The 24,226-nt window shown below is 41.5% G+C and overlaps 1 protein-coding gene across 2 annotated transcripts; it reads right to left on the bottom strand.

Annotated features, from left to right (window-relative positions):
- Positions 1-1,984: 1,984 nt before the first annotated feature.
- On the bottom strand, positions 1,985-23,986 carry SELL (selectin L). 2 transcript variants are annotated; one of them, XM_049881305.1, is made up of 9 exons: positions 23,845-23,985; positions 22,928-23,009; positions 20,620-21,006; positions 19,444-19,551; positions 14,966-15,151; positions 13,616-13,801; positions 11,309-11,437; positions 6,850-6,868; positions 1,985-2,278 (listed from the first exon to the last, which is right to left on the bottom strand). In XM_049881305.1, exons 1-9 carry the CDS (start codon positions 23,845-23,847, stop codon positions 2,260-2,262), a joined length of 1,119 nt encoding a protein of 372 aa, XP_049737262.1. In that variant the 5' UTR covers positions 23,848-23,985; the 3' UTR covers positions 1,985-2,259. The 2 variants fall into 2 exon arrangements, with proteins under 2 accessions (XP_049737262.1, XP_049737263.1); XM_049881306.1 differs by lacking the exon at positions 13,616-13,801 and having other exon boundaries at positions 23,845-23,986.
- Between the last annotated feature and the right edge of the window lie 240 nt (positions 23,987-24,226).

The raw sequence follows: 24,226 nt of genomic DNA, 5'->3' as shown, positions 1-24,226 counted from the left end.
AAGTTATTTAATAGCTCTGAGCCTCGGTTTCCTAACATTTAAAATGAAGATAACGGCATGATGGCCAAGGATTAAATGCTATGAGAAGTGTAACTCAGATGTCAGCTAGGGTCTCTCTGAGCCTTAAAATCTAGATGCAATGAATTCAAAATATTGACTCCATGAACTGCGTAAGCACAAAACCCTAAGTGTTCACAATTCCCAGATAACTTAATTTTCAAGCTCACCCTAATTCTGATTTCCATAATGTCTATGAACTTTGTATGAAAGCTGAATAGGCCACAGGGCAATTTCCAACTCGTTTCTATTCGAGGCCCCTATTCGCTCATCCCTTAACATCAGGAGGATTTGCTGAGGTCATCACATGGCCTGGAAAGTCTGCTGCTGCGAGGGTGCCGCACGTTCTTTCTGGTGTATTTGAGCGCGTGTTTTCTGGAGTGTCAAGTGACGAGGAGACACTCCAGGGATGTGACACAATCTGTGCCCATACAGAGTGTACAGTCTCACTGGGGAGAACACACACACACACGACAATTTTAAAAATAACAAGCTAAGCAACATGAAAAAATAGGTGGCATTTAAGTGCGGAACTGTGTGCTACAGACTGAATTAGCTGTGAGAGGCCAGAAAGAGACTGTCGTGGCCTGGACTAGTTAAGGACGGGTTTATGAAGGAAGTGGAGAGGGTGGAGATGAACCTTAAAGAATAGATCTGATCTAGGTGAGTGAATAAGACGCTTGGGGGTGGGGAGGGGGGAGCATTTCAGCACAAGCTAAAGAACCTTTCTACTTGATATAACTCTTCTCTGTAACATCAAAGAGACATCACCTGCAGCTAGAGCTCTGATGATGACGATGTTTCTAGGTTAATATTTTTAAACAGCAGTTGCAGTTGAGTCAATTTTAACTCAACGTGTGTCAGAGTAAACTTTGGCTGATTTTGTGGAGGTAGATGGCCAGACCTTTTTCTGAGACACCCACCTGTAGGTAGACTCAAACCTCCAACCTCTCAGCTCAAGGCCGAATGCATTAACTGTTTGCACCATCCACGGCTCTGGTTAACAACATAACTTGTTGCTGCTGAGTTGATTCTAGCTCAGAGCGACCCAGTAGCACAGAGTAGGACGGCCCCACAAGGAGCAGCTGGTGGATTCAAACTGCCGACCTTTTAGTTAGCAGCTGAGCTTTTAACCACCGTGTCACCAGGGCTTCAATTAACAACATAGTGGCCATAAAAGAAGCATTGAAGACAGCCATCTGGATAGGTCTAACATAAAAAGACAATAAAATCGAAAACTAAAAAACAAATACAGTCCATTTTTCTCCTCTGCCCTTTTGTTTGGTGCTCATCAGATGCTGCGTCTGTGTGGAAGTCAGCCGACTGAGAAGGGGAGGTAGGTGGCTGCAGAAGGCAGGGAGTTGGCAATGGTGAAACGCCATGGCCTGTATTTACACAAGGTGAAGCTAAGTGCAGATGGACCTTTATTGCCCAGCGTCCAACTTTGCAGAACCTCAGTATTATATTACACTGAATTGGGAAAGCAAGGATGATACCAATTTTCTAAACCTTCCGTAGGAGTGTAGTATACTATATCCCCACAGTGTACCACAGACAAAACCAAAAAACCAACTCACTGCTGTTGAGTCACCCCATGTGTTACAGAGCAGAACTGCTGGTAGATTCTTTTCCCCTATGATTTTTATGGAACTAGATCGCCAGGCCCTTTCTTTCACAGAGCTGCTGGGTGGGTTTGAACCAGCAGCCTTTAGGTTAGCATTCGATTGCAATCTGCTTGCACCACCAAAGGACCTTGTACCATGGATGGGAGATTAAATTTGATCTGCCACAAAACTGAGTCTGTAGTTCTATATGGAACTAATTTTCACTGTATTCAGAAGTGTATGTCAGCAGGTACAGGCTTGAACTGAAACAGAAGACGGGAGTCAAGAAAGAGAGCACAACTGGACCTCTTCATACTTCACAGTCATCTTTTCCCCTGTGGCTTTATTTGTTTCTCCCCGGGAAAGAAAATAAAAGACTAAGCAATATACAACCACACCTGTGGGCTGGAGGGAGGGGTGATGAGGGTAAAATGGAGCAGAAAGAGCTGCTGGTCAAGTAGAAATCTTTCTAGATGCACTGAAGGAAATGTAGCTCATCTTCACATAGGACACGCTGTCATGGGAAACTTTTCATGGGGGATTTGAAGGATCCAATGGCTCTCTAGTATCCCAGAAATTTTCTTTCACAGATGGTAGTTTAATATGCATCATTCATGCTGAATGAAAAATGAGAGATTATAAATTAAATTAAATTAAATTAAATTAAGGAGTTTAAAAATTAAAGTGTTAATAGTAAAGATAAATATTCACTAAAGGTGAGGAGTGAAGGAATTGTCTTTCCGTTGGGTTGGACAAGATATGGGGCATGTGCTAAGGCAAAGGAATGGGAAGAGAACCCTAGAATAAGGCTGCTCACACTCTCAGGTGCAAACCACCCAGGGATCGCATGAAAATGCAGACTCTGATTCAGTGGGTTTGGGCTTGGGGACAGGGCTGAGATTCTGCATTTCTAACAAGCTCCCCCGTGATCTTTATGTTTATGTTGCTAGTCCACAGACCTCACTTTGAGAAATCTTTCAAGTACAGGATTTGCCTCCAGATCTAATGGCTTTGAAGGACATTTTAGGTAGATTTTGACCAGTGGAAAGCCAGAAATATAAACAAAAACATGCTCAAATGGGAAGAGAAATTAGTGAAAATCAAAACTCACGAGCAATGGTAATTCTAAAGGCCTGATTTTGATAAGAGAGGATTTCAGGAGATGGTGACAGATTTAGGATCATGAAATAAATGACACTTTCTGTGGCCATTGTCTCATATTCTTGGAAATGACAGGGTAGAACCAACTATGGTATATTTTAATAGCACCTTTCAAAAGGAGAACCAAATTCTGAGACTTGACTCTCATGATGAACTGCCAGGGTAAACCACAGTTCAGCAGCTGCAGAAGTGTTTGCCAACATAGAGAAAAAAAACCTGTTTCAGAAGACCAAATTTCATCTATACCCTCCTCTGAGGTTGGCATCATATCTTCCTGTGTATCTTGGGTGTAGCTTTTACCCTAGCAGAATTTAGACACTAGAAACCAAATGAGATGATAAACAGAACCAGTTTGCAGAAGAGTCAAAATAACCTAGCTAGAGTTGAAACCACAAATGCCCAAGGAGTCAGTCATTCACCAAACAAAAGCTTACACAAGCAAGCACACAGGACTATGGGAATTAGTTCAATTAAAAAAAAAAAAAAACTGACACATGTTATTTAGTGTGATAGTGTTTTTTAACCTTTGGCTTGTTCTAGAAATATGCCCTATTTCTTCCATCCCACCCTTCTCAGTACTATCACACAATGGTTTCAATTTGGAAAAAAAAAAAAAAATCACATTATGTGGGAAGAGGGTATCCAGGACATATAACGCTAACCTGGGAGTCAAGAGTCTTGAGTGTATGGCTTAAGAGCATGATTTCTGGATCCAGATGGGCTCAAATCTCAGTTTTACCATTTATTCAATGATCTAGGGCTAGCTATTCCATTTCTCTGTGCCTCTGTTTCTTTACCTGTAAAGTGGGGATATTAATAGAACCTATCCCACCAGCTTGTAGGCAATAGTTAAGGATTTACAACATGTCAGACAGAACAGTGCACAGCATGGAATAAATGTTCAATAACTATTTCTTATTATCAACTAGCTCTGTCATTAGCTCAGGGCCTCTAAGAAAATTAGTTAGCTCAACTATAAAAAGAATTTGAATGCAGTATCTACCAAGACCCTCTGCAGACCTAAAATTCTATGATTTTATGAATTAATGTTGCCTTGGTCAGTAACTGAGACATGTCCAAAGGCAGCTAGGCACGTAGCTCTTCTTTGCTGGTTCCTTCTAGACCTTATGGTGAAGAATTTCAAGGCCCATGTTGATGGGGCCACCCCTCCCTTCCAACCTCTCTTTCACAGCTCCTCCATACACCTGTGCTTGCTTGTGTAAGCTTTTGTTTGGGGAATGACTGACTCCTTGGGCATTGGTGGTTTCAACTCTAGCTAGGTTATTTTGTGTGGTCTCTAGACAGTTGGACCACTGGCCCCTGAACATCCCTCTCATAGTGCCACCACCGTATCTTTGTTACATCATTTCCCTCCTCTAGGCTGCCTTCCCTGCTTCTCCCCACATGCCTCAGTCCTATCCACCCTTCAAACACCAACCCAGGCTCCACCTGCTATAAAAGGTCTTCCGGATCATCAAGCCAAAATGATCTCTGCTTTTCTCTAGTACGGAAGGCATCAGCCATTACCATACTCCGCCTTGTATTGCTCTAAATTTTTTTCCCGTCTTTCTGTCTTTACTCCCCAACTAAATAATAATCTTCTGAGGTCAGGAGCAAGGACTTACTCCTCTTGGTGTCCCAGTCAAACCTAGCATCGTTCCAACACAAAGGTGTTTAATAACCAACTGTTGATTGATTCATTGTAAAAATCAGTGAACCATTAAACTTAACATGGCAATTAGCTTAATGTGATAATTAACCTACTGTTAACTTGAGCCTTTTCCTGTCAGCATCTCTTCATGTTCCCCAAGGACATCTAATAACATTTGAATTGATCTGCTTCCATCTAGTGGCAGTTAAAACACAGGTGGTTCCTGCTAGGGAATCAGATAACAGCTCTGGGTAGATTGTGCCAGAAAAGACTTCTACTCAATGGATGTGAGCATGAAAGAAATCTTTTTATTTTGTGGGTTTCCTTTCCACAGAAAAAGGAAAGCTAGCCCAGAGAAGGGTCTAAGACCCCAACTACACACTATTAAAGAGATGATAGTGTAATAAAATAGAATTAAAAAAAAAATCTTCTTCGGTCCTGTGCCCCATTCAATCACCCCCTCTCTCCTTTCCTTCAGAGCCAAGCTTTTTGAAAAAGGTGACTACGTGTTCTACCTCTGCTTTCTTCATCCCCACTAGCCTTTGCCACCTAGCTCCTGTCCGCTGAAGATAGCCTCCCCTCTGATACATTTGTTATAAGCATTCCCTTCTTTCCTTAGCACTCAGGAACTCACACTCTCCTCATTGGCCTTCTGCCTCTCTGGCAGCCTATCCTCATTCTCCTTTTCCTTAGCCCACTTGTCACGCGCTAACATTCCTCATGTCCCACCCTCTCTCCCAGGTCCTCTTCCATCCTCACAACGGACACTCTCCCTGGATGATCATACCTACTCCTTTGGCAGCAGCTACATCCTGTAATGTGAGGGCCCTCACACATCCTTCCCCTGTCCCAAAGTATCCCCTATACTGTGGATGGACCCAGGGACTGTGGATGAGCCATAAATGTGCGAAGCTGAAAGTGTACAAACCGAACCCATGATCCTCACCTCTAAAACTTCTCGTTCTTTTGTGATCCCATCCCAGTAAATGGCTCCCCAGAGCCCAGATCAGAAATGTGGCAACTTCTCGACTGTTCTCTCTCTCTTAGCCACTGAATCACTACATTCTGTTGATTCTGCCTGCTCTTACCTCATGAACCCATCCTCACTGCTCTTTCTCTACACAGGCACCATCAGCTTTAACTTAAATAACGTCAAATGCCTCCAAAACAGTTCTTCTCACCTCCAGTCTCACCCGCCTCCCACATATGCCATGCAGAGTCATTCTCATAAAATGTAAATTTCAGTATGACATTCACCTGCTTAAACCCCTTTAGTGATGCCCCCCAAGATTTCAATATAAGCCTGTGCTACTTAATATGGCTTATAAATTACTGCATGATCTGGCCTCTGCTGCCTTAATGTTTCTGTTTCTCTTCTGTAGGCTATGCGGCAGCCCACTGGACTACTAAGAGCTGCTCAGTAAGAAGTATCTGGTTGGTTGGTTGTCAAGCACCCAGCCTCCTCAGGGACCATCTCTTTTTGCTACACTATCATTCTTAAAACTTAAAAGCAAGTCCCTAACCCCCCATTTTGCCATCTTCCTTCCTGCCAGATGAGACATTCACTTTCCTACAGTTTCCTATGTCTACACCTCTTCTCAGCGTGTGATTTCCCTAACTGAAGGAATCTGAGCTTCAAGATCAAACCAAAATATTGCCTCTTTGAGGAAGCCATTGGGCTCCCTGAGTGGCACAAATGGTTAATTACTAGTCAAAAGGTTGGCAGTTCAAACCCACTCAGAGACACCTTAGAAGAAAGGTCGGTGATCTGCTTCCGAAAGGTCACAGCCTTGAAAATCCCATGGAGTACAGCTCTACTCTGGCACACATGGGTTTGCCGTGAGTTGAAATCCACTGGGGGCAACTAACAACAACAACCTTGTCTACACTTCTGAAGGTCAATGTTCCTCAGGGCAGTAGGTGTTTATGCTCATGTTCTAGGTATGGAGGGTCTGGAGTCTGGAACTGTACCTTCTTCTTAGGGGCTGGAATATGCTAGTTTCTCAATAAATCCTTGTTGAATTCAATGGTTCATTAATACTGTGTTCAGGTCCTTATGTTCAGCCAGGACAAGGAGAAATACACCACAGTGCTTCCGGGCATCGAAGAAACCCCAGAGACAATTAGAACAGCTCTCCCTGCAAACACTGCCCTTTCCTGCTAGGTATTACTTGTTCACATCTTTATTCAGCTCCACTAGCATTAAAAAACACAGTTTTTAAAGGAAGCTAGTAGATTTATCACTTTATCTGGAAACTTCGTTTGTACAAGGATTTTGAAATGAACATGGTGAACGTGTGTAGCTATAAAAGGAAGTATGTTAAGGAAGGCAGAGAAGGGATCAACAGATGCGGAAAATCCTCTGATAAAATTTACCTTTGTCGAGACTTCTTGCCTGGAAAAAAAAAAAAAGGAAAAGAAAGAGAAGAAAATTAAATGGCATTAGCAAAAAAGACAATTTCAATTTTTTAAAGTAAGAGAGACAGGAGATTGCCACCCTCAAAATCATCTTTTGTAGTTTAACTTGCATTTGTTACGTAGGTCCTATCTATGTCTGTGGGGTTTTTTTTTTTTTGTCTGTGGGGGTAAAGAGGTTCTAATTCAAACATAAGATACTCAGAACAGACCCATGATGCACACACCTCTCAGGGTTCAGTCCATTCTGTGTGTTGCTCGTTAAGACAGAAGTCGAGGCTGAATGGCCGGGTGGGCAGGGCCAATACGCCCACTCACTTGCTGAACCTTCCTGCCCTGCCATCTGCTCCTGCCTGCCCATTCCTTCCTGAAAGACTTAGCTGTTAAAGCTGTAGGACACATGTCATCATATCCCACCACATCTTCTCTGTAGGAATCCACCAGAATTTATCTCTGGCCTCGGGGGTGGGAACTAGTACCTGGTGGGATTTTATCTTGCAAACACAGTGAAGGCCCTCACTACTTATGCTTCCCATTTTCACTGGCTGCAAGGAAACTCCGAGCCAGACCTGAGGCCCTTTCCTACCGAGTATGCTGGGCTTGGTGACACACATTTTTGTAGCCTAACTTCACTGCTGGGTCAAACTTATTTTCATGTACCCTAAATTTTTACCTTCTTTTTCTTGCATATTTTTTAACTAATTTTCATTTGCTATGCTGAATACATTTTCTAAACTTAGATTCTTTAAAAAAAAAAAAAAAAAAGTATGAGGAAGTAAATAATTAATGAATTACAGAGTTTGGATCCAAAGGAAATAAAAGCAAAAAAAAAAAAAAAGATCTTCGAGGAGAAAGAGTGATTTGGAGGCAATATACTCAGTGGCTGTAAGTCGGAGCTCCAGACTCATCCAACCAGGTGCAAGTCCTATTTGCCACCTGCAGTGTGTCTTTGAGCAGCTACTTACTCTCTGTGAACCACAATTTCTTCATCTGTAAAAAAGTATAATTGTACCTTCCTCCACGGGTCGATAAAACTCTTAAATAAGAAAATATCTTCTGCGTGTTTAGGCCAGGGTCTAGCACTTAGCGCTCAATTACTGCTTCAAACCTTTAAAGTGTTAGCAATTACTGCTTTAAATCTTTCTTCCAAAATTTAGCCTACTGATGACATGGACCAAATGCGTTTGAGCGGGGAGAACCAAATCCGAATTAATCTCAGGTTCCCTTTGTCTTCCTATAGATATATTTTCTTTTAGGAGCAATGAAACATGTAGTAATAAATGAGCAACACTCTGTTCCTACTGAGAGGGTCTATTTTTGAAAAAAAAGGAACTAGGGAGGCATGTGTTCAGTTTCATGCCCTGTTCTAACCCTGTGTGTCGGCTCGGGTGAAAAATTCTCCCAACTGAGGAAAAAACAGCCTCATTACTTTGAAGGCCAGTGATTTTAGGGATACATCTGGATGGGGCTCTGAGCTCTGACTCTGGCCCCTCTTCATATGGCGTTTTAGCGATTTTGGTCTCTAGCAAGAAGGTCCCTGGGAGATGCAAACGATTTTCGTTCAACCACCAGCCTAAAGGTTGCTTCCATAAAAAAAATGCATCAAGGAATCTGTATGGAACAGTTCTACTCTGTAACACATGGCGTTACCATGAGTCGGAATTGACTGGGCAGCAGTGGGGTTTTTTGTTTTTTGTGGGGGTTTTTTGGCCCATAGCTTCATTGCTATGGTTTCCTCATTTACAAAGCAGGGCCAGTAATAGTGGCTAGTTAGAGAATGATGGTGCTGGGAACACAGAGTGTTTACAGACAAGCCCCTACCCCAGGGGACACGTTTCTGGAGCCCCTCCACGGCAGGGGTCCAGGTACCAATTCAGAAGGTCCATCGAAGGACAGAAGGGACAGGTCAACATTCTGGTCATTATTTTGACTGCTATGCTCTAAATACTGAATTCAACTGTCTCCTCTCTCCTGCTTTCTAAACCCTAAAAGCTGATAGAATTCTCAGAGTACGGGAATACTGCATATATGCAGCCTTACTGTTTTTGACTTTTATCACTGCGAATGAACCCACCACATTTTGCATTAGAGAAGTTATGGGGAGTTAGCCTGGGAACTAATCACCTTTTCCAACATTGCCTCCACAGGAAAAATAGTCTTCACGTTTCAAAGAACCCACTTAAAAACTAAAATTTTTGGACCACAAAGTCATTTATGAGTTGGAGAAGATCATGATGGAAGATATTGCACAAGAAAAACTATTTAAATGTTACGATAAGATGCCCTGACTTGTGGGGCTTCTGTTCTCTGTTGGCATAACCGTGACTTGCCTAACTGCCCGTTATCTGTTTCCTGTTTGCCCCACACCGATTCCCACAGCAGGGCATGCATGTTTTCAAGTTATCAGTTTGAGATCTTGTACAGAAATGACTCTAAGGTAAAAAATTAAAAAACAAGCTTGCTGCTTTTTCACTGCTGCTCAGAAATCAGGGTTAGTCAGCTAACTCCTTTACCAAATCCACATGGCTTCGATTCTATTCTTCCTCTTCTACAAAAAATTACTAAACTTTGGAATTTGGAGATAAATATCCCCCTTATGAAGGTAACTCACAGTCCCAAAGTCCTTGATGATTATTTAGCTAATAGCCACCTTATCCAGAGTGCAGCATATAATTGCCCACTCTATTTTCTACCCTCTTAGCTCTGCCACCTTCACCCAAAGTAGGAGGAAAGAAAGCCTGACTGGGGTCTGGCTGTAGAGACAGAGGAAAGGCTAATCAACAGTGAGAGAAAAATGTCAATTTTCTTTTCTCAGGTACAGTGCTTAAGAACTGTTGTTGGGTGCTGTGAGTCAATTCTGACTTATAGCGTCATGTGACAGACCTCATGCTCCATAGGGTTTTCTTGGCTGTAATCTTTATGGAAGCAGATCACTAGGTCTTTCTTCCTCAGAGCTGCTGGGTAGGTTTGAACTGCCAACCTTTCAGTTGGTGGAGTGCTTAACCTTTGTACCACCAGAGCTCCTCCTTCAGTACTTAGCACATTATTATAAGATAGAAGGATTCAATCTTGGCAAGCTTCTAACAGCAGAGGCACTCTAACTGCTCAGCGCTCCCAGGGCACAGTTAAAGCCCTCCCGCACAACAGTACTTCTCTTGTTGTTTTTTCTGGGTTGGCTAGAAAGCTAACCGGCCACCCCATTCTTAAATTTAGGGTGAAAGATCCGATCATAGTGGAAGACCATTGAGGATTGCTAGGTAATGTTACTACAATTGCCAGTGCGGGTGGGGAGCAGCCTTAATACCATCTTCAGTGATTGGACCCACACTAATTTGGTGGAAATGAAATGAAAATCCTCACCAACCGATCCCGTAAAAGGCAGGACAGGGCAGTTGATTAGGAGTTGTTTTGAGGTCATCCATGGACCCTGAACTTGAGGCATTAATGTCTTAAAACTGCCTAATGTACATGGATTTCACCCTATTGAATGTTTCTGCTGGGTGTGTGCTGCCAAATGCGACAGTGCACACCCAACCCCTGCCAGAAACCACGGGTCCTCCCAGTGGGCAGGTTGGTCCCACTTCAGGACTCAGATACACTCAGGAGCCAGGCAAGGGAAGGGATGCTGCTGTTCTTCTCTGGTGACTATCCTGGGAAGCAGACATTAGCCTCTCAAGGCAGCCCCCCTCCTTCCCTTTTCTTCTATGGCCCAGGGTGGAAGGAAAGGTGAGTATCTGGTACACTGATGAGAGCTCACGGCCTTGGTGAATAGGCACGGTGAAAACACATGGGATTTCTTTCCGTACCAATGCAAATCCCACATGTCAGGAGCCAGACACATACATGGCTCTTGAAGAGGTCAGGTATTTGGAACCAGTGCCTTGATAACCATAGTGGACTTTAGATTCACTCCCTAGTGGAATTGTAGTAGTGAAATCAAAGGCATGTGGGCTTTTAGAGGACAGGGGCTGTGCATTCCTTTTTCAGAATTAATGAAGAGGTAAAGAACAATTAGAACATCTGATTTATTGCAGTTATCACCTTAGCCAGGTGCCTCGAACATAGTAGATATTTTTAAATGATCTTTGAATGAGAAGTCGTGGTTAAGAGCTCAGCTGCTAACCAAAAGGTCAGTAGTTTGAATCCACTAGCTGCTCCTTGGAAGCCCTATGGGACAGCTCTACTCTGTCCTGTAGGGTGGCTATGAGTCGGAATCGACTTGACAGTAAATTTTGTGTGTGTGTATTTTAATCAAGGCGTGTGCTGAGCTGCTACACATGTCTCCAGGGACTGATGTCTACAGAACATAAAGCTTGGCCTCCTGCTTCAGCTGAATCTATCACACTGAATTTCCTGCGGGTTTCTACATTTTTTTCACTTTAAAGGTGTATTCTTTTCATATGAAGTTAAACTCACATACCTTTTTTTAGTCTTCTTGCCAGCCAAATGATAAATGCCAGCCCAGAGAACGCAGTAACCATGACTGCCACCGGAATGAAGAGAGGGTTATAATCACCCTCCTTGATCTTGGAGATACTCCTATCTAATTCTGAAAGAGAGATCAGCAGGACACATAGCATTATTTCTTAAGTGCCATCTCATGATATTCTACTTTTCTCCTCCTTAGATCTCCCAAGCATTGCTCATTTGGCGCCATTTGACAGATGAGAAAATTGGCCTGGGAAGGCCCCTGATGAGCCTGTGCCAAGGACAAAGACTGAGCCAGTCTCTCTAGCCGAATACCTATACAACATGGATCCCAAGGTTTGTGATTGATGGAATTTTTGGAAGATGTACCTACAATTCTTGGCAAGAAGTGGTCCTCGCTGCATGTAGTTCCCTGGCCTTGTGCAATGGTTGGGACTCTAAAATACAGCAAAGAGCTAAAAGGCCTGATACAACTTCAGGAAAAATAAGAGTCAGTAACCTGAACCACGTAACTTGTCAGTCAAAGGAAAATATGAATGTTTTATTTTAAAGCAGCTGTGCAAATAACATGCAGTTGTTGTTTACAACCCAAGGACCTACAAGAATCAGTCTCTCAAATGATGTAGCCCTACTACTTCCCTCCTCTTCTTTGACAGATAAAAAAAAACTTATTTGTCAAATATAAAATACAAAAATTTTTTATTTGACAAATAAGTAAAAAAAAAAAAAAAAACACGTCACAGTCGAGTAAGTTCTGACTCATAGCAACCCTACAGGGCAGAGTAGAACTGCCCCATAGTGTTTCCAAGGAGCAACTGGTGGATTTGAGCTGCCAGCCTTCTGGTTAGCTGCTGGCTCTTAACCACTGGGTCGCCAGGGCTCCATAAATAAGTAAAACAATAAATTTACATATCTCTTGAAAGTATAGACTAAGTGCATTTGACGGACTTTATTGAAAAAAAAAGTCAATATGAAAAACCCACAAAATCTGTCTTCTGACCCCATCAATTGAAGGAACCTACTTTTGCATGTTGGCACGGGGCCTATGTTCCTTATTCTTCACGTTACCTTGGTGGTCCTTTTAAGTTGCTTCTATCCCTGCACGCAAACATGTAATGCAGGGGAGGCTCAAGATCCCAGAGGTTTCAGTCCAAAGGCACTTACTGGCTGGATGAGGAAATGGATATTCCAAACTAAGCCCGTTGCTGTTTAGTCAATTGTGACTATTCGTGGCACAAATGGTTTGCACTCAACCACTAACCTAAAGGTTGGTGGTTTGAACCCACCCAGTGGTATTACAGAATAAAGGCCTAGCAATCTGCTTCCATAAAGATTGCTGCCAAAGAAACCCTATGGAGCAGTTCTACTCTTTAACACATGGGGTCACCATGTCAAATAGATATTAACCAGTTTTAAAAGGAAATATCCTTGATAACACTGATATACAACCCTCTCCTAACAACACTGATGCCACCTCTCTGCTCCCACAATCTACTCCCTGGCCCAGGATCAAAAGGAGATCAGCTTCTCTGATAGTCTCTAAAGATCTTACCATTTAAAGGCTTTTGCCTTGGCTGCAGAAGTCTCAAGAGAGGGCTCAAGTAGCTTTTTTTTCATATGCGAATTTTTTTGTAGTAAATACACATGCAATGAATCGTTTTCCATTTCAATATGCACACTGACAGGAAGACAGTGTACAAGGATGAGGAAGACACAGTCCTTCTCTTGCAAAGACAGAGTTGGGAAGCATTAACAAAAACCAAACCAAACCCAGTGCCGTAGAGTCGATTCCGACTCATAGCGACCCTATAGGACAGAGTAGAACTGCCCATAGAGTTCCCAAGGAGCACCTGGTGGATTTGAACTGCCAACCCTTTGGTTAGCAGCTGTAGCACTTAACCACTACACCACCAGGGTTTCCTGGGAGGCATTAGCTTAACATAATTGAGAAATATACACTATTTGGGGAATTAGTGGTCATTTCAATGGGATAACAGAGAAGTCAGGTTGTAGCAGAATAGAAGAAAAAATAAGAAGTGAAGTGGTAAAGACAGTGGGTTTAGATTTTAAGAGATAAGATGTGAAGAGTTGAGAATTGGCCAAAAAAAGAGAAAGGAATGGCCATCACTGAAGGAGGAGCATGAACAGTCTTGACAGTAAGTTAATGAGTATAAATTCATATTTAAGCCACATACATTTAGCAAAACAAAATTCAAATGTTAAATAGATCCTTCCAGACCATCACTCATCCATCACTTCCACCTTTATGTCTACAGTGTTTCTGACCAAACTTACTCACTCTGACATATTGGACTAGGGCTGGACCAGATTCCAGATGATCCACAAATAGTTTCTTTCTCCCCGATCAACTCAGTTCCCTCTGAGCAGCTGAAGGTGCATGTGGAGGTAAAGCTGAAGGTGGCCAGGGTGTGACTACAGTTCATGGTCCCCAAGTCAGGTGCTGCTAGCGGCTCACACTGAATCACTTCAGTGAGAGACAAAAACAAAAAATCAGTATTTCTGAGTAGACACCCTCCTTGACCAAACGTTTTTTGCCAAAATGCCTAATTCATCTGTGAAACCATTCACATGAACCTTCCAGTAATTCCTTCTGCTAATGCTTCCAGACCTTATTTTCTTGAGAATGATGGGGGATGGTGAGATGGAGTTGAAGCTGAGAGAGCATCAAAGCCTGAGGGGTGGAGGGAGGGGCCGCTCCAGGCTGCTATTTCAGCCGTGGTGGGTCTCTAAGGGCATGTCAGGTCACTGGGCCTCTGCTCCAGAGCTCTTAGGCAACATTCTCAGAGAACATGGAGAATCTGCACCCTTTCACACATTCTTGAAATCTACCAACGTAGGTTTGAAAAACACCCCAACTGTCTAAAACATGTCACTCAACTTCTATAAAATTCAGCAGGTTGAATTAGTTCTATGAGTTAAATAAAGGATTTTGATAGTTCTTTTGAAAATCAAACATTTAAACTGGTGAGTCAAGAGTTTGAGTGTAGAAGGTGTAATCAAATCTTCAAAAGTGCAATTTTCTCCCATACAGGAGTAACCTTTTTTTTAAGAAGGAAAAAAACAAACACACATATTTCAAATGAAAAAAAAAAAAAGATTAAAGGATGCATTTTTGTTTCTCAAAGCAGTTGTTATTCTGCAGAGAGTTTGCAGAGGGGGAAAGTAAAAGATGGTTTCAAGAATCAAACAAATAAAACAATCAAAGAAGTTCTCTGTTCCCTGAGGAGGAAACTGGTTGGTGTTAAGTAGGACACCACATAAAGTAGGTATTATTGAGACGAGAAGGAAGCCAAAGTTAAACAAATTCAACAAGACTGATTATGTATGCCATGGCAATAAAACAAGAAAAGAAAAAATACAGCTTGACCTTGCTGCACTGCTGTAACTGTGTACACTGCGAGATAGCTTCAGAGGTAACAGCATATTTGCTGGCTATTTTTTGTTTGGGGTTTTCTTTTCTAATTTTGATAACAATAACCCCTTTGGGAAGCATCAGATTATAATCTAATTTAGGTTAAATTATGGTCCAGAAGAGTAGACAGACTTCTTAGCCAGACTCTGCCGTGTTTTCTCAGCCTATAAACCCAGGACCTCCATTACAAAGCCTCTAGTCTGAACAGTTACTCACCTTGACAGGATGGTTCCAGAGATGACCAGTTTCCAAATGCTCCACAAGTAGTTTCTTCAATCCCAATTAAGTTTGTTCCCTCAGAGCAATTGAAGATACACTGTGAGCTGAAGCTGAAGTCTCCTAAAGGGTGAGTACAGGCCATGATACCCAGCTCTGGAGCCTCCAACGGCTTACACTGAACCACTTCAATGAGAAAAAAAATAGTCTCAGGTGGTGCTAAGAGGACCTGATACCTGGGTTTGAATCCTAGCTCTGCCACTTGATAACCATGTGTCTGTAGGCAAGGCTACTTAACCCCTCCAGCTTCAATTTCTTCATCTATAAAAGAAAGATAATGATAATTGTATCAGCTTCATATCATTGGTGTGGCAGTGGAAGGATTTAATGCAAGTCAAGGGCTTAGAACACAGCCTAGCTCATAGGAATCCTAATGAAACCTGAGCTAGTCTTATTCTTATCTTCGGTTTTTTCTGAGGAAAGAATTCTTAAACTCAGGTAGGTTTGCATGGGAATGACCAGCTCGGCCCTGGAAATAACTATCATAGTGGAACTCCTAAGTATGCTAGAATATGGAGAGTATGGAGAAAGAGTGGCTCTTTAATCAGTCTTCTTTACAAGGGAATAAGACACAGCCTCAGCAAGCATCTTGGCCTCGATTCTATTTCACCCTCTCTAAGGAAACCCTGAAACCCTGGTGCCGTAGTGGTTAAGTGCTATGGCTGTTAACCAAGAGGTTGGCAGTTTGGATCTGCCAGGTGCTCCTTGGAAACTCTATGGGGCAGTTCTACTCTGTCCTATAGGGTCACTATGAGTCGGAATTGACTTGACGGCAGTGGGTTTTTTTTTTTTTAAGTCAGTTTTGGAAATTTGGCTCTTCCGATTTGGACAACTCTCTCCAGAAACTATATTAATTGTCTTTCTTTAATTTGTGGTGCAGTAGATCAAATTAAGACTTGGAAATTAGTCTTTGAGTGTTAGAGCTTGCCATGCTATTTGGGCAAATATTCTAACAATTGTGTTTTATTTTTTATCTACCGAATTTTAGCCATTGTTCTGATCTTGCTCTTCAGGTTTCAGTGAAGAAGGAACTCTAGGAATTAGAAGAATTTTGATATTTTCCACCTACGGTACAAGTCCAAATTAATGTAGATTACATTGTCCAACTCAATTCAGGCCCACATATATATATACGCCTGATACATTCCAGGCATAATGCTGAGTCCTACAGATGCAATGATAAACAGGACACTTACTGACTTCAAGGAACCATCAGTCTACCAGGGCAGACAGACAGGTGGCTTCAACCAAAGTGGGATGAATAAGAAAGAAATACATGAAACTATGGGAAAACAGAATAGGGACACTTAGCCTGACTTGGGGTCCAATGAAAACTTTCCAGAAGAAATGGTCCCTGAAGTATGGCTTAAAGATGAACAAGTATGTTAGCCATGTGAAAAATGAGAGAGAAGGCCAAAAGCAAAGTCAATGAGATGCAATGCAGCATATAATAAATGTAGAGAACTATAAGCAGTTTGATGTTGCTAGAGAGAAAGGAGTTAGGGAATGATGTGATACAAGTTTAGGGAGAAAGAAGACAAGACAAAATGCTCTTATATGTTTTCATTGATTTATTGAGTACCTACTATATGTCAGGCATTACTCTTGGCCTTGAGGAGCTTAGATTTCATCTTATAGGACAAATGACTGTTAGAAATTAAAAGATGGAAGGTCACATTTGTATGGTGGTGTTTGTTGTTCATTGATCAGTCTTCCTGCAGTATGAATAATGTGTTTGAGGAAACAAATTTAAAGTTGTGGAACAGCTAGAAAACTACTGCAATAGTCCAGGAGAAAGATAATGAGGGCAAGAGTAGCAGAGCTGGCAAGTAGCAGAAAATTTAGAATAAGCTGTGAAATTAGTAGTATGGTGCCTCACATAAACGTAAGTAAGTCTCACACCAGGGTGTCCGTGTAAACGGTGGTACCAAATACTGAGGTAAGGAATACAACAAGCAAAGATGGTTGGAGACAATTTATTTTACAAAGTCTTTCAGGCATCCTGAAGGATATTTTTAGCATATTTGGAGTTCAGATCTAGAGACACAGGCTTGTTAGTCTTAAACTCACATAGATTTGTGAGTTCACTAGAATTGGTAAGTTTGACTAAATGGGGCATGTGGAGTCAGAAGAGCAATAGACAACACACAGAAGCTGAGAAATAACAATAGTTAATAGGGTTGGGTAAGTACCCACAAAGAAACCGTAGAAAACAGGTAGAAAAACCACCGGGGGGCGGGGGAGGGGTAATATGACAGAAGTTAAGACAAAAAAAGAAGGAAATGTTCAAAAAAGAAGTGAAATGGGTATGCCAACGAAACAGAGATTAAAAAAAAAAAAGTCCACAACTGGGGTGAAGGTAAAGTATGGCTAGGAGTCATGGTTCAGGGATGGAGTGAATTGAGTTAGAGCTATTCCAGTAGTTGACATTTAAATTCATATTGACTTTCTTTATCTATTCTTTAAAAACATTGCTTTTTTCTTTTTATAATTTTCTGTTTTGTGCATCAGATACTTCACATGTAGTTTTGAAACCTGACTAGTATCAATCAAAGTAATTGATGTTTCTTTCAGAGGTGAGTTGACTGGGTCAAAGACTCCATGACTTTGAAACTGTGTATTTTCTCCTTTACGTTTCCACCAAGACAACTCTCAATCATAACAATCGAGTCCTAATGATTCTCCATCTTCCCTCTCTCTGCTTTCCAATGCGCCTTATGCACTTCTAGGAAAGTTGCCCTAAAAGCAGGTGTTAAGACACGGAGGAGCCTCGCATTGTCAAATACAGGCCGGATTTCTTCATTAAGGAGTCTCCAGTCTCCCCAAGCTTATTCCAGCTTATCTTACTTTCCATCTAACTCAATTATGAGCATATATAATGCCCGCTAGCTAACTGTAAACCCTTTAAGGGCAGAATCTATATTAGATTTGTCTTTGTATCTCCTGAAATACCCATCCCAAAGTAAGTTTGTTGAATTTACTATTATATATCTCTAACATATACCATGTACCATTATGTGAACTTTTCTTTTTGATGAAATGTTCACATAATGGTATATGTAATGTACCTGTAATGACTTTGAAGGCTATACAGAAAAAAAAGAAGAAAAAAAGGCAAGATTATCTTCTGGGTAATTTACACTTTGTTATAGATTGAATTGTGTCCCTCTAAAATACATGTTGAATTCCTGGCCCTTGTGTCTGTGCATGTGATCCTGTTTGGAAATAGGTTTTTCTTTTGTTATGTTAACGAGGCCATATCAGCATAGGGCAAATCCTAATCCTAATCACTTCTGAATTATAAAAAGACCAGAATAGACACAGAGACACACACAGGGGGAAGACAGACACCAAAGAATACCAAGGATCACTAGTAGACACCACAAACTAGGGGAGAAGCTCACAAATGGAATCTACACAACTGAGACCCCGATTTGAACTTTTAGCTTCCAGAACTGAGAAAATAAATTTCTGTTCTTATAAGCTACCCAATTTGTGGTAATTCTGTTACAGCAGCACTAGATAAATAAGACACTCTCCTAATGACAAATAGTATGGTTTACTTCAGACTCTAGAGTTCTAATTAATCCAACAAGCTTGTGAGATTGTGAGCTCCTCAAGAGCAGGAAACTACCAACTCTGATTCATTATTATAACCCTTATTGCATTTATTCCAACACCATATTCTTTTTGGGTGCTCAGAAAGACTTGTTAAAAAGTGAATTGATACTTCATGCTAAATTTTATGGATTGAATTGTGTATGTTAACTTGTCTAGGCCGTGATTCCCAGTATTGTGTGGTTATCCGCCATTTTGTGATCTGATGTAATTATCCTATGTGTCATAAATCCTAACCTCTATGATGTCAATGAGGTAGGATTAGAGGTAGTTATGTTAATGAGGCAGGACACAATCTCCAGAATTCGGTTGTATCTTGAGTCAATCTCTTTTGAGATATAAAAGAGAGAAGTGAGCAGAGTGGAGAGGGACCTGATGCCACCAAGAAAGAATCACCAGGAGCAGAGCTCATCCTTTGGATCTGGGGTCTCTGCACTGAAAACCTCCTGGACCAGGGTAAGATTGATGACAAGGACCTTCCCCAAAAGCTGACAGAGAGAGAAAACCTTCCCCTGGAGCTGGTGCCCTGAATTTGGACTTCTAGCCTCCTAAACTGTGGGAGAATAAACTGTTAAAGCCATCCACTTGTTGTACTTTTGTTAAGTCAGCACTAGGTAACTAAGGCATTGAATTACAAAACCTTTACGGAAAGGTAAAAATATTGTGAAAGTACAGTGTTCTGACTGAAAACTTCCCATTTCTCCGAATGGCTAGTATCATTTCATCCCAACCAACTTCCATAAACTATTATAACCCTTGTGACTCTACACAGGAAGTAACAAAAAAGGAAAGGGGCTTACCAAACTGACACTGGGGCCCATAGTACCCCACATCACAGTTGCAGGTGTAATTATTGATGATTTCCACACATTCTCCGTGGCCGCTGCATGACCAGGGCTGGCAAGAAGCTTTAAGGAAGTCAGAAAAACATTTATTTTAACGAGATTACTTTTAGCACTCCTACTTATTTCTTTAGACATAGATAACTTTTTGTCTTAAACAAATAAGCAAGGTTCTTTTTTATATTCATAGCATTTTTGCATAAAAATCATGCTAAGATTTTTTATTTATGTAGCATATAACCATATAACCATAGTCATTAGTTTGCAATTAGAATGAGCTTACAAATAGCAATAGTTTCATTGAAACTCTTGAAATTGCTTTTTATTGTAATAACTAGGTTAAATGATGCCTTGATCCCAATCATTTCTGCAGTATGCTTGGCAGTCTCTTTCTTTTTAGAAAGTAGTAGGATTAAAAAAAAAAAAAAAAAGTCCGAACTTGCTAAAATTAACAGAGTCCAATTTACAGAAGACCAAATTACCTGTCCTTCCTTGTTAAAATATGAATTGGAAAATTCTGTTTTGGAACAGTTATAATGGTTTTTTACAGTTTTCACATACCACAGAGTGCGATGTCTCATCATATAGAATTAAATAGGATTATAAAGAATATATACAGAATTATATAAGGAAGGAAACACGTGGCACCTAACCCATTGCCATCGAGTCATGTGATCTTTACAGAAGCAGGTTACCACATCTTTCTCCCACAGAGCAGCTGATGGGTTGGAACTGCTGAGCTTTCGGTTAGCAGCCAAGCACTTTAACTACTGTGCTACCAGGGCTCCTCATGTGGCACCTAGCCCTCTATATTACAGTGAGGAAACAGGCAATGTGAGTCCAAGACATCAATTCCCTCTTCTCTCTACTTCTGCTCCCCTTCCTTGGTATCAGGGGCACCAGGTATCTCACCCTTCCTCCTTACTTTCCACATGTGCTTATCATTTTGATGTATCTTCAATTAGGGAAATCATTTGGGGGTGTAGAGATTAGCCTCAAACACCAAAAATGCCCAGAAATGACATGATTCAAGCTTCCTTAGAGGATGAGAAGTATTTTAGAATGCGTTAACAACTGGTTCTACTCCCCTGCATCCCTGAGTCCCAGTAGCATAGCAGTATGGTCACTCCCTACCTGTATAACAGAGGGCTGTCTTTGCCTTGTGGCAGGCATCATCATTCCACTTCCCTTTGTCTTTGGACCTCTTGATATAGATCTCCACACAGTCCTCCTTGGATTTCTTGTTGTTGGGCTCCCCATCTCCCCAGTTCTCTGCTTCTTCAGTGAGAGACTTGTTGGTTCCCACCCAAGTCCATACCCCGCGTATCTTCCGTATTCCTATCCAGTAGTAAGTAGGTCTGAAGGGAAGCGTATCCCCCAGGTACTCAATTTCCTGCTTGTTTTGTATGGCAATTAAATCTGTGTAATATTTCTGGCAGAACACTCTAGCATTTGCCCAGTTCATGGTCGTTTCAGAATAATGGTAAGTCCAGCAGTGGGTCCCAAGACGCTGCATGAAATCTGAAAGACAACAACTTGAACCATATAGACTCACATAATGTTACAGCCGAAAGAACCAAGGGCTCATCCAAGCGGACCTCCAACTTAGAGATGAGGAAACAGATCCAGAGAGCACACGGGAGCTGCTCGGGGCCTCAGAACCTTTGGTTGCAGATTTGAAGTAGAACTTAAAGACCGTCTGGTTTTATATCGCTCTTACTCATAACTCTATTTTAGATAAATTTGGCAGCTTCCTCAGATTTATTTTCATAAAATATTTTTTTCTCAAAATTCAAGCAACATTTAACCAACCAGTTTTAGAAGCTGGCATTTCTTTTGCCTCGAGGTTGCCGATCATTTAAAACTAATTTAAGTAGCAAAATGAGGACAGGAATAACAACGACATATCTTTAAGTAGTCTCTTTCTGACCAAAAAGATACTATTTACCACAGGAAGCTCTGATTCTGATAAAGCCTCAGTACAGAGCCAAGCCTTATGTATCTAATTGTGTAATTAAAAAAAAAGAACAATTTACAAAAGCAAATGACGTAGGATTCTGAAATTGATTAGATCGTGCGCAGCACACAAAGACTCAACCGATGATGTTTAGTGATCATACGTGTGCTTCAAACATGAAGGCTTAGAAGAAAACTAACCAACGCAATGACACAATGACCCCACAGTAACATATACCACTCTAAGCGTGGTATGATTGATGTGAAATGCTAGTATACAGTAAAAGTGTTCACAGCCATCAACATTTGTTGAGTTTTCACGATGTGTAGGGAAAGTACCAAAGAAATCAGATCCAATTCTTATAGTCTCCTAAAATTTACGAGCAAGGAATAACAAAGACAAAGAAAATATAATCATGATCAAATTAAATATATCAGATATGAACAGACAGCTGGTAAACAGGAACGCTTCATGGATAAAGAACATCATAAAACAAATGTTTCAAACAGATATTTTAAAGGAGCATTCCGCTAGAGTGTAAGCTCCAAAAGGGAAGTAATTGCTCTGTTCACGGCCATTGTCTTCGGTGCCCAGAACAGTCCTTGGCACTTCACAGAGACTCAGTCAATACATGTTGGATAAAAAGAATGCTGGGTGCCACAGGCGGACATGGTATAAGGAATGCGTGAGGGGCAGAGTAGTTGTGTTTAGTCAGAGCTGAAAATCCGAGCTACGGAGTAAGAAGACATTAGCTTACTTAGGACATTTGAAAGAAGATTCAAAGGAATTGCTGGAGAGTCTTCAAGAATCAGACAAGAAACTTGTCACATCAACGGGAAAAGGACAAAAAAAAAAAAAAAAAACCCTATAGGCTATGGCCCCTGCTCTCAAGAAGCTCACAGTTCAGTTGTAGAAATGACATCGGTATACAATAAACCATTAAAAAATAGAAGGCAGAGTGCTAAATGCTTGGTACAGATTGTAAGTGCCTTATTAGATATTTTTTAATAGACTTTATTCCTTCATAATTGGAGATTTTTGAGGGATTATCAGGATTTGGCCTCTGCAGCAAGGCGTGTGGCAAGTAAAGATAGGGGATGGTTGTTAGGGGCCATCAGTCGATCCCGACTCATACTGACCACATGTGTGCAGAACAGAACTGGTCCACCGGGTTTTCAAGGCTGTGACCTTTTGGAAGCAGATCACCAGGCCTGTTTTCTGAGGCACCTCTGGGTGGGTTCAAACCACCAACCTTTTGGCTTGCAATCAGGCGCTTAACCGTTTGCACCTGCCAGGACTCCTAAGATAAGGTTAGGATTCTGGGAAAGTACTGAAGGTAAGGGGGAGAAAACGGACATTCACGGAAAGGGTAGAATTAACAGCTGTCTACCTAGTGATTTTCCTGAGACTATGTACACCCAGTGCTATTTAAGAAAAATGGGCACAAGTGAAAAAGGTTTAGCAATTCCAAGTGTCATAACATACCGCAAGACAGCACCATCCAGACCCACAGCTTGAAGACATTCCACAAGCCCCTCCGAGGGCTCTCACATTCCCACCGAAACACCTGCCAATAAAGTACACGTTGTATTGAAATTTATACTCTTAAACCACAAGTTTCCAGCACCTCAAGGAGGTGCGTACAAGTGTCTTAAAGCTCAAAATAAAACACATATGCCTGCTAAGCACATCTGAGGTAAAAGATTTCTCAGACACAATGGGAAAAAGTAGCGTTGAAAATCCACCTCAAAACCGATCCACTTTTTTCATGTTTTAGTCTCAAGTTGCTGATCATTTTTCCCCCTACTTTCAGTAATTTTTTGGTACCTACTTTTCTGCTGAGCTGTTAGATCAAACTGATATATAGTATGTATCTCTTTAAAGTGCTCTTTGGTAAATAACAACCTAATAATGTCTAGATTTAATGTTATAACCTCACACAATTATGCTGGGTCACTGCCTCAAGTACCTAAAAGAATTAGATAGCCAGACACCAGGAAAGAAAAGAGATTCTTCAATTTTTTTTTTCCAATAAAAAGAAACATATCCTGAGCAACTCAAATATCAAGACCACTAATGTTTTGCACACCTTAAAAACCATAGTTTCTGAAGTGTTATCATTTCTCAGGTAACCACTGCGTCTAGTTGCAAAAGTGCTAATTTCAACAAGATAACACCTCTTCAAGCAAGAATCGCTTCAGAGGCAAAGCCAAGGAGAGGAACTGAGCTTATCCGAGAGCAGAGATTCTAGGACCACCGTGAGACTCTAACCACATTCTCAAGTTATTTTGTTTTTAGCAAAAATGAAATGTGTTACTTCTTGCCCTTTGCCACCTGCCTCTGCAATTCCAAGGAAGAGTTCAGTCTGAGCAGCTGGAACTCTTTTAGGCTAACAGGCTCACCATGGCTTTGCCGGGCGCCTCCCCAGTTCTTCAGCTGAGACTCTCCGCTCAGCAGCAGGGGTCTCTGGTCCTTGACCGAAGGGAGCTGCCTGCACTGCACGCAGACTACAGGCTGTGCCGAGTGTCACCAGGAAGGGTTGCTTTCTTTTATCTCTCTATCCAAGCCTCACACCCTCCTCCTCCTCTCCTTCCCCTCCCCTTCCTCCTCCTCTTCTCTCTTCTTTTTCTCCACCCCTTTCTTAGCCTGATGGTGCAGTGGTTAAGAGCTTGCCGCCAACCAAAAGGCCAGCAGTTCAAATCCACCGCCCGCTCCTTGGAAACCCTATGGTTTTGAACCCAGGACATCATTTCTAAAGCCTGTGCTCTTGATCATTAAGCTGCA

Source organism: Elephas maximus, chromosome 3 (genome assembly GCF_024166365.1).
Source record: "Elephas maximus indicus isolate mEleMax1 chromosome 3, mEleMax1 primary haplotype, whole genome shotgun sequence".
Classification (NCBI taxonomy): Eukaryota; Metazoa; Chordata; class Mammalia; order Proboscidea; family Elephantidae; genus Elephas; species Elephas maximus.
The sequence above is the reverse complement of the archived record's forward strand: the minus strand, read 5'-3'. Positions and strand labels throughout refer to the sequence as shown.

Bases quoted from the DNA above. Each gene is read 5' to 3' on its own strand.
- SELL (XM_049881305.1), bottom strand. The intron at 21,007-22,927 runs GTATGTTATGAC...GTTGTCTTTCAG, and splicing joins CTGGATGGTGCTGTCTTGCG to ATTTCATGCAGCGTCTTGGG. The intron at 15,152-19,443 runs GTAAGCCCCTTT...TTCTCATTGAAG, and splicing joins TGGGCCCCAGTGTCAGTTTG to TGGTTCAGTGTAAGCCGTTG.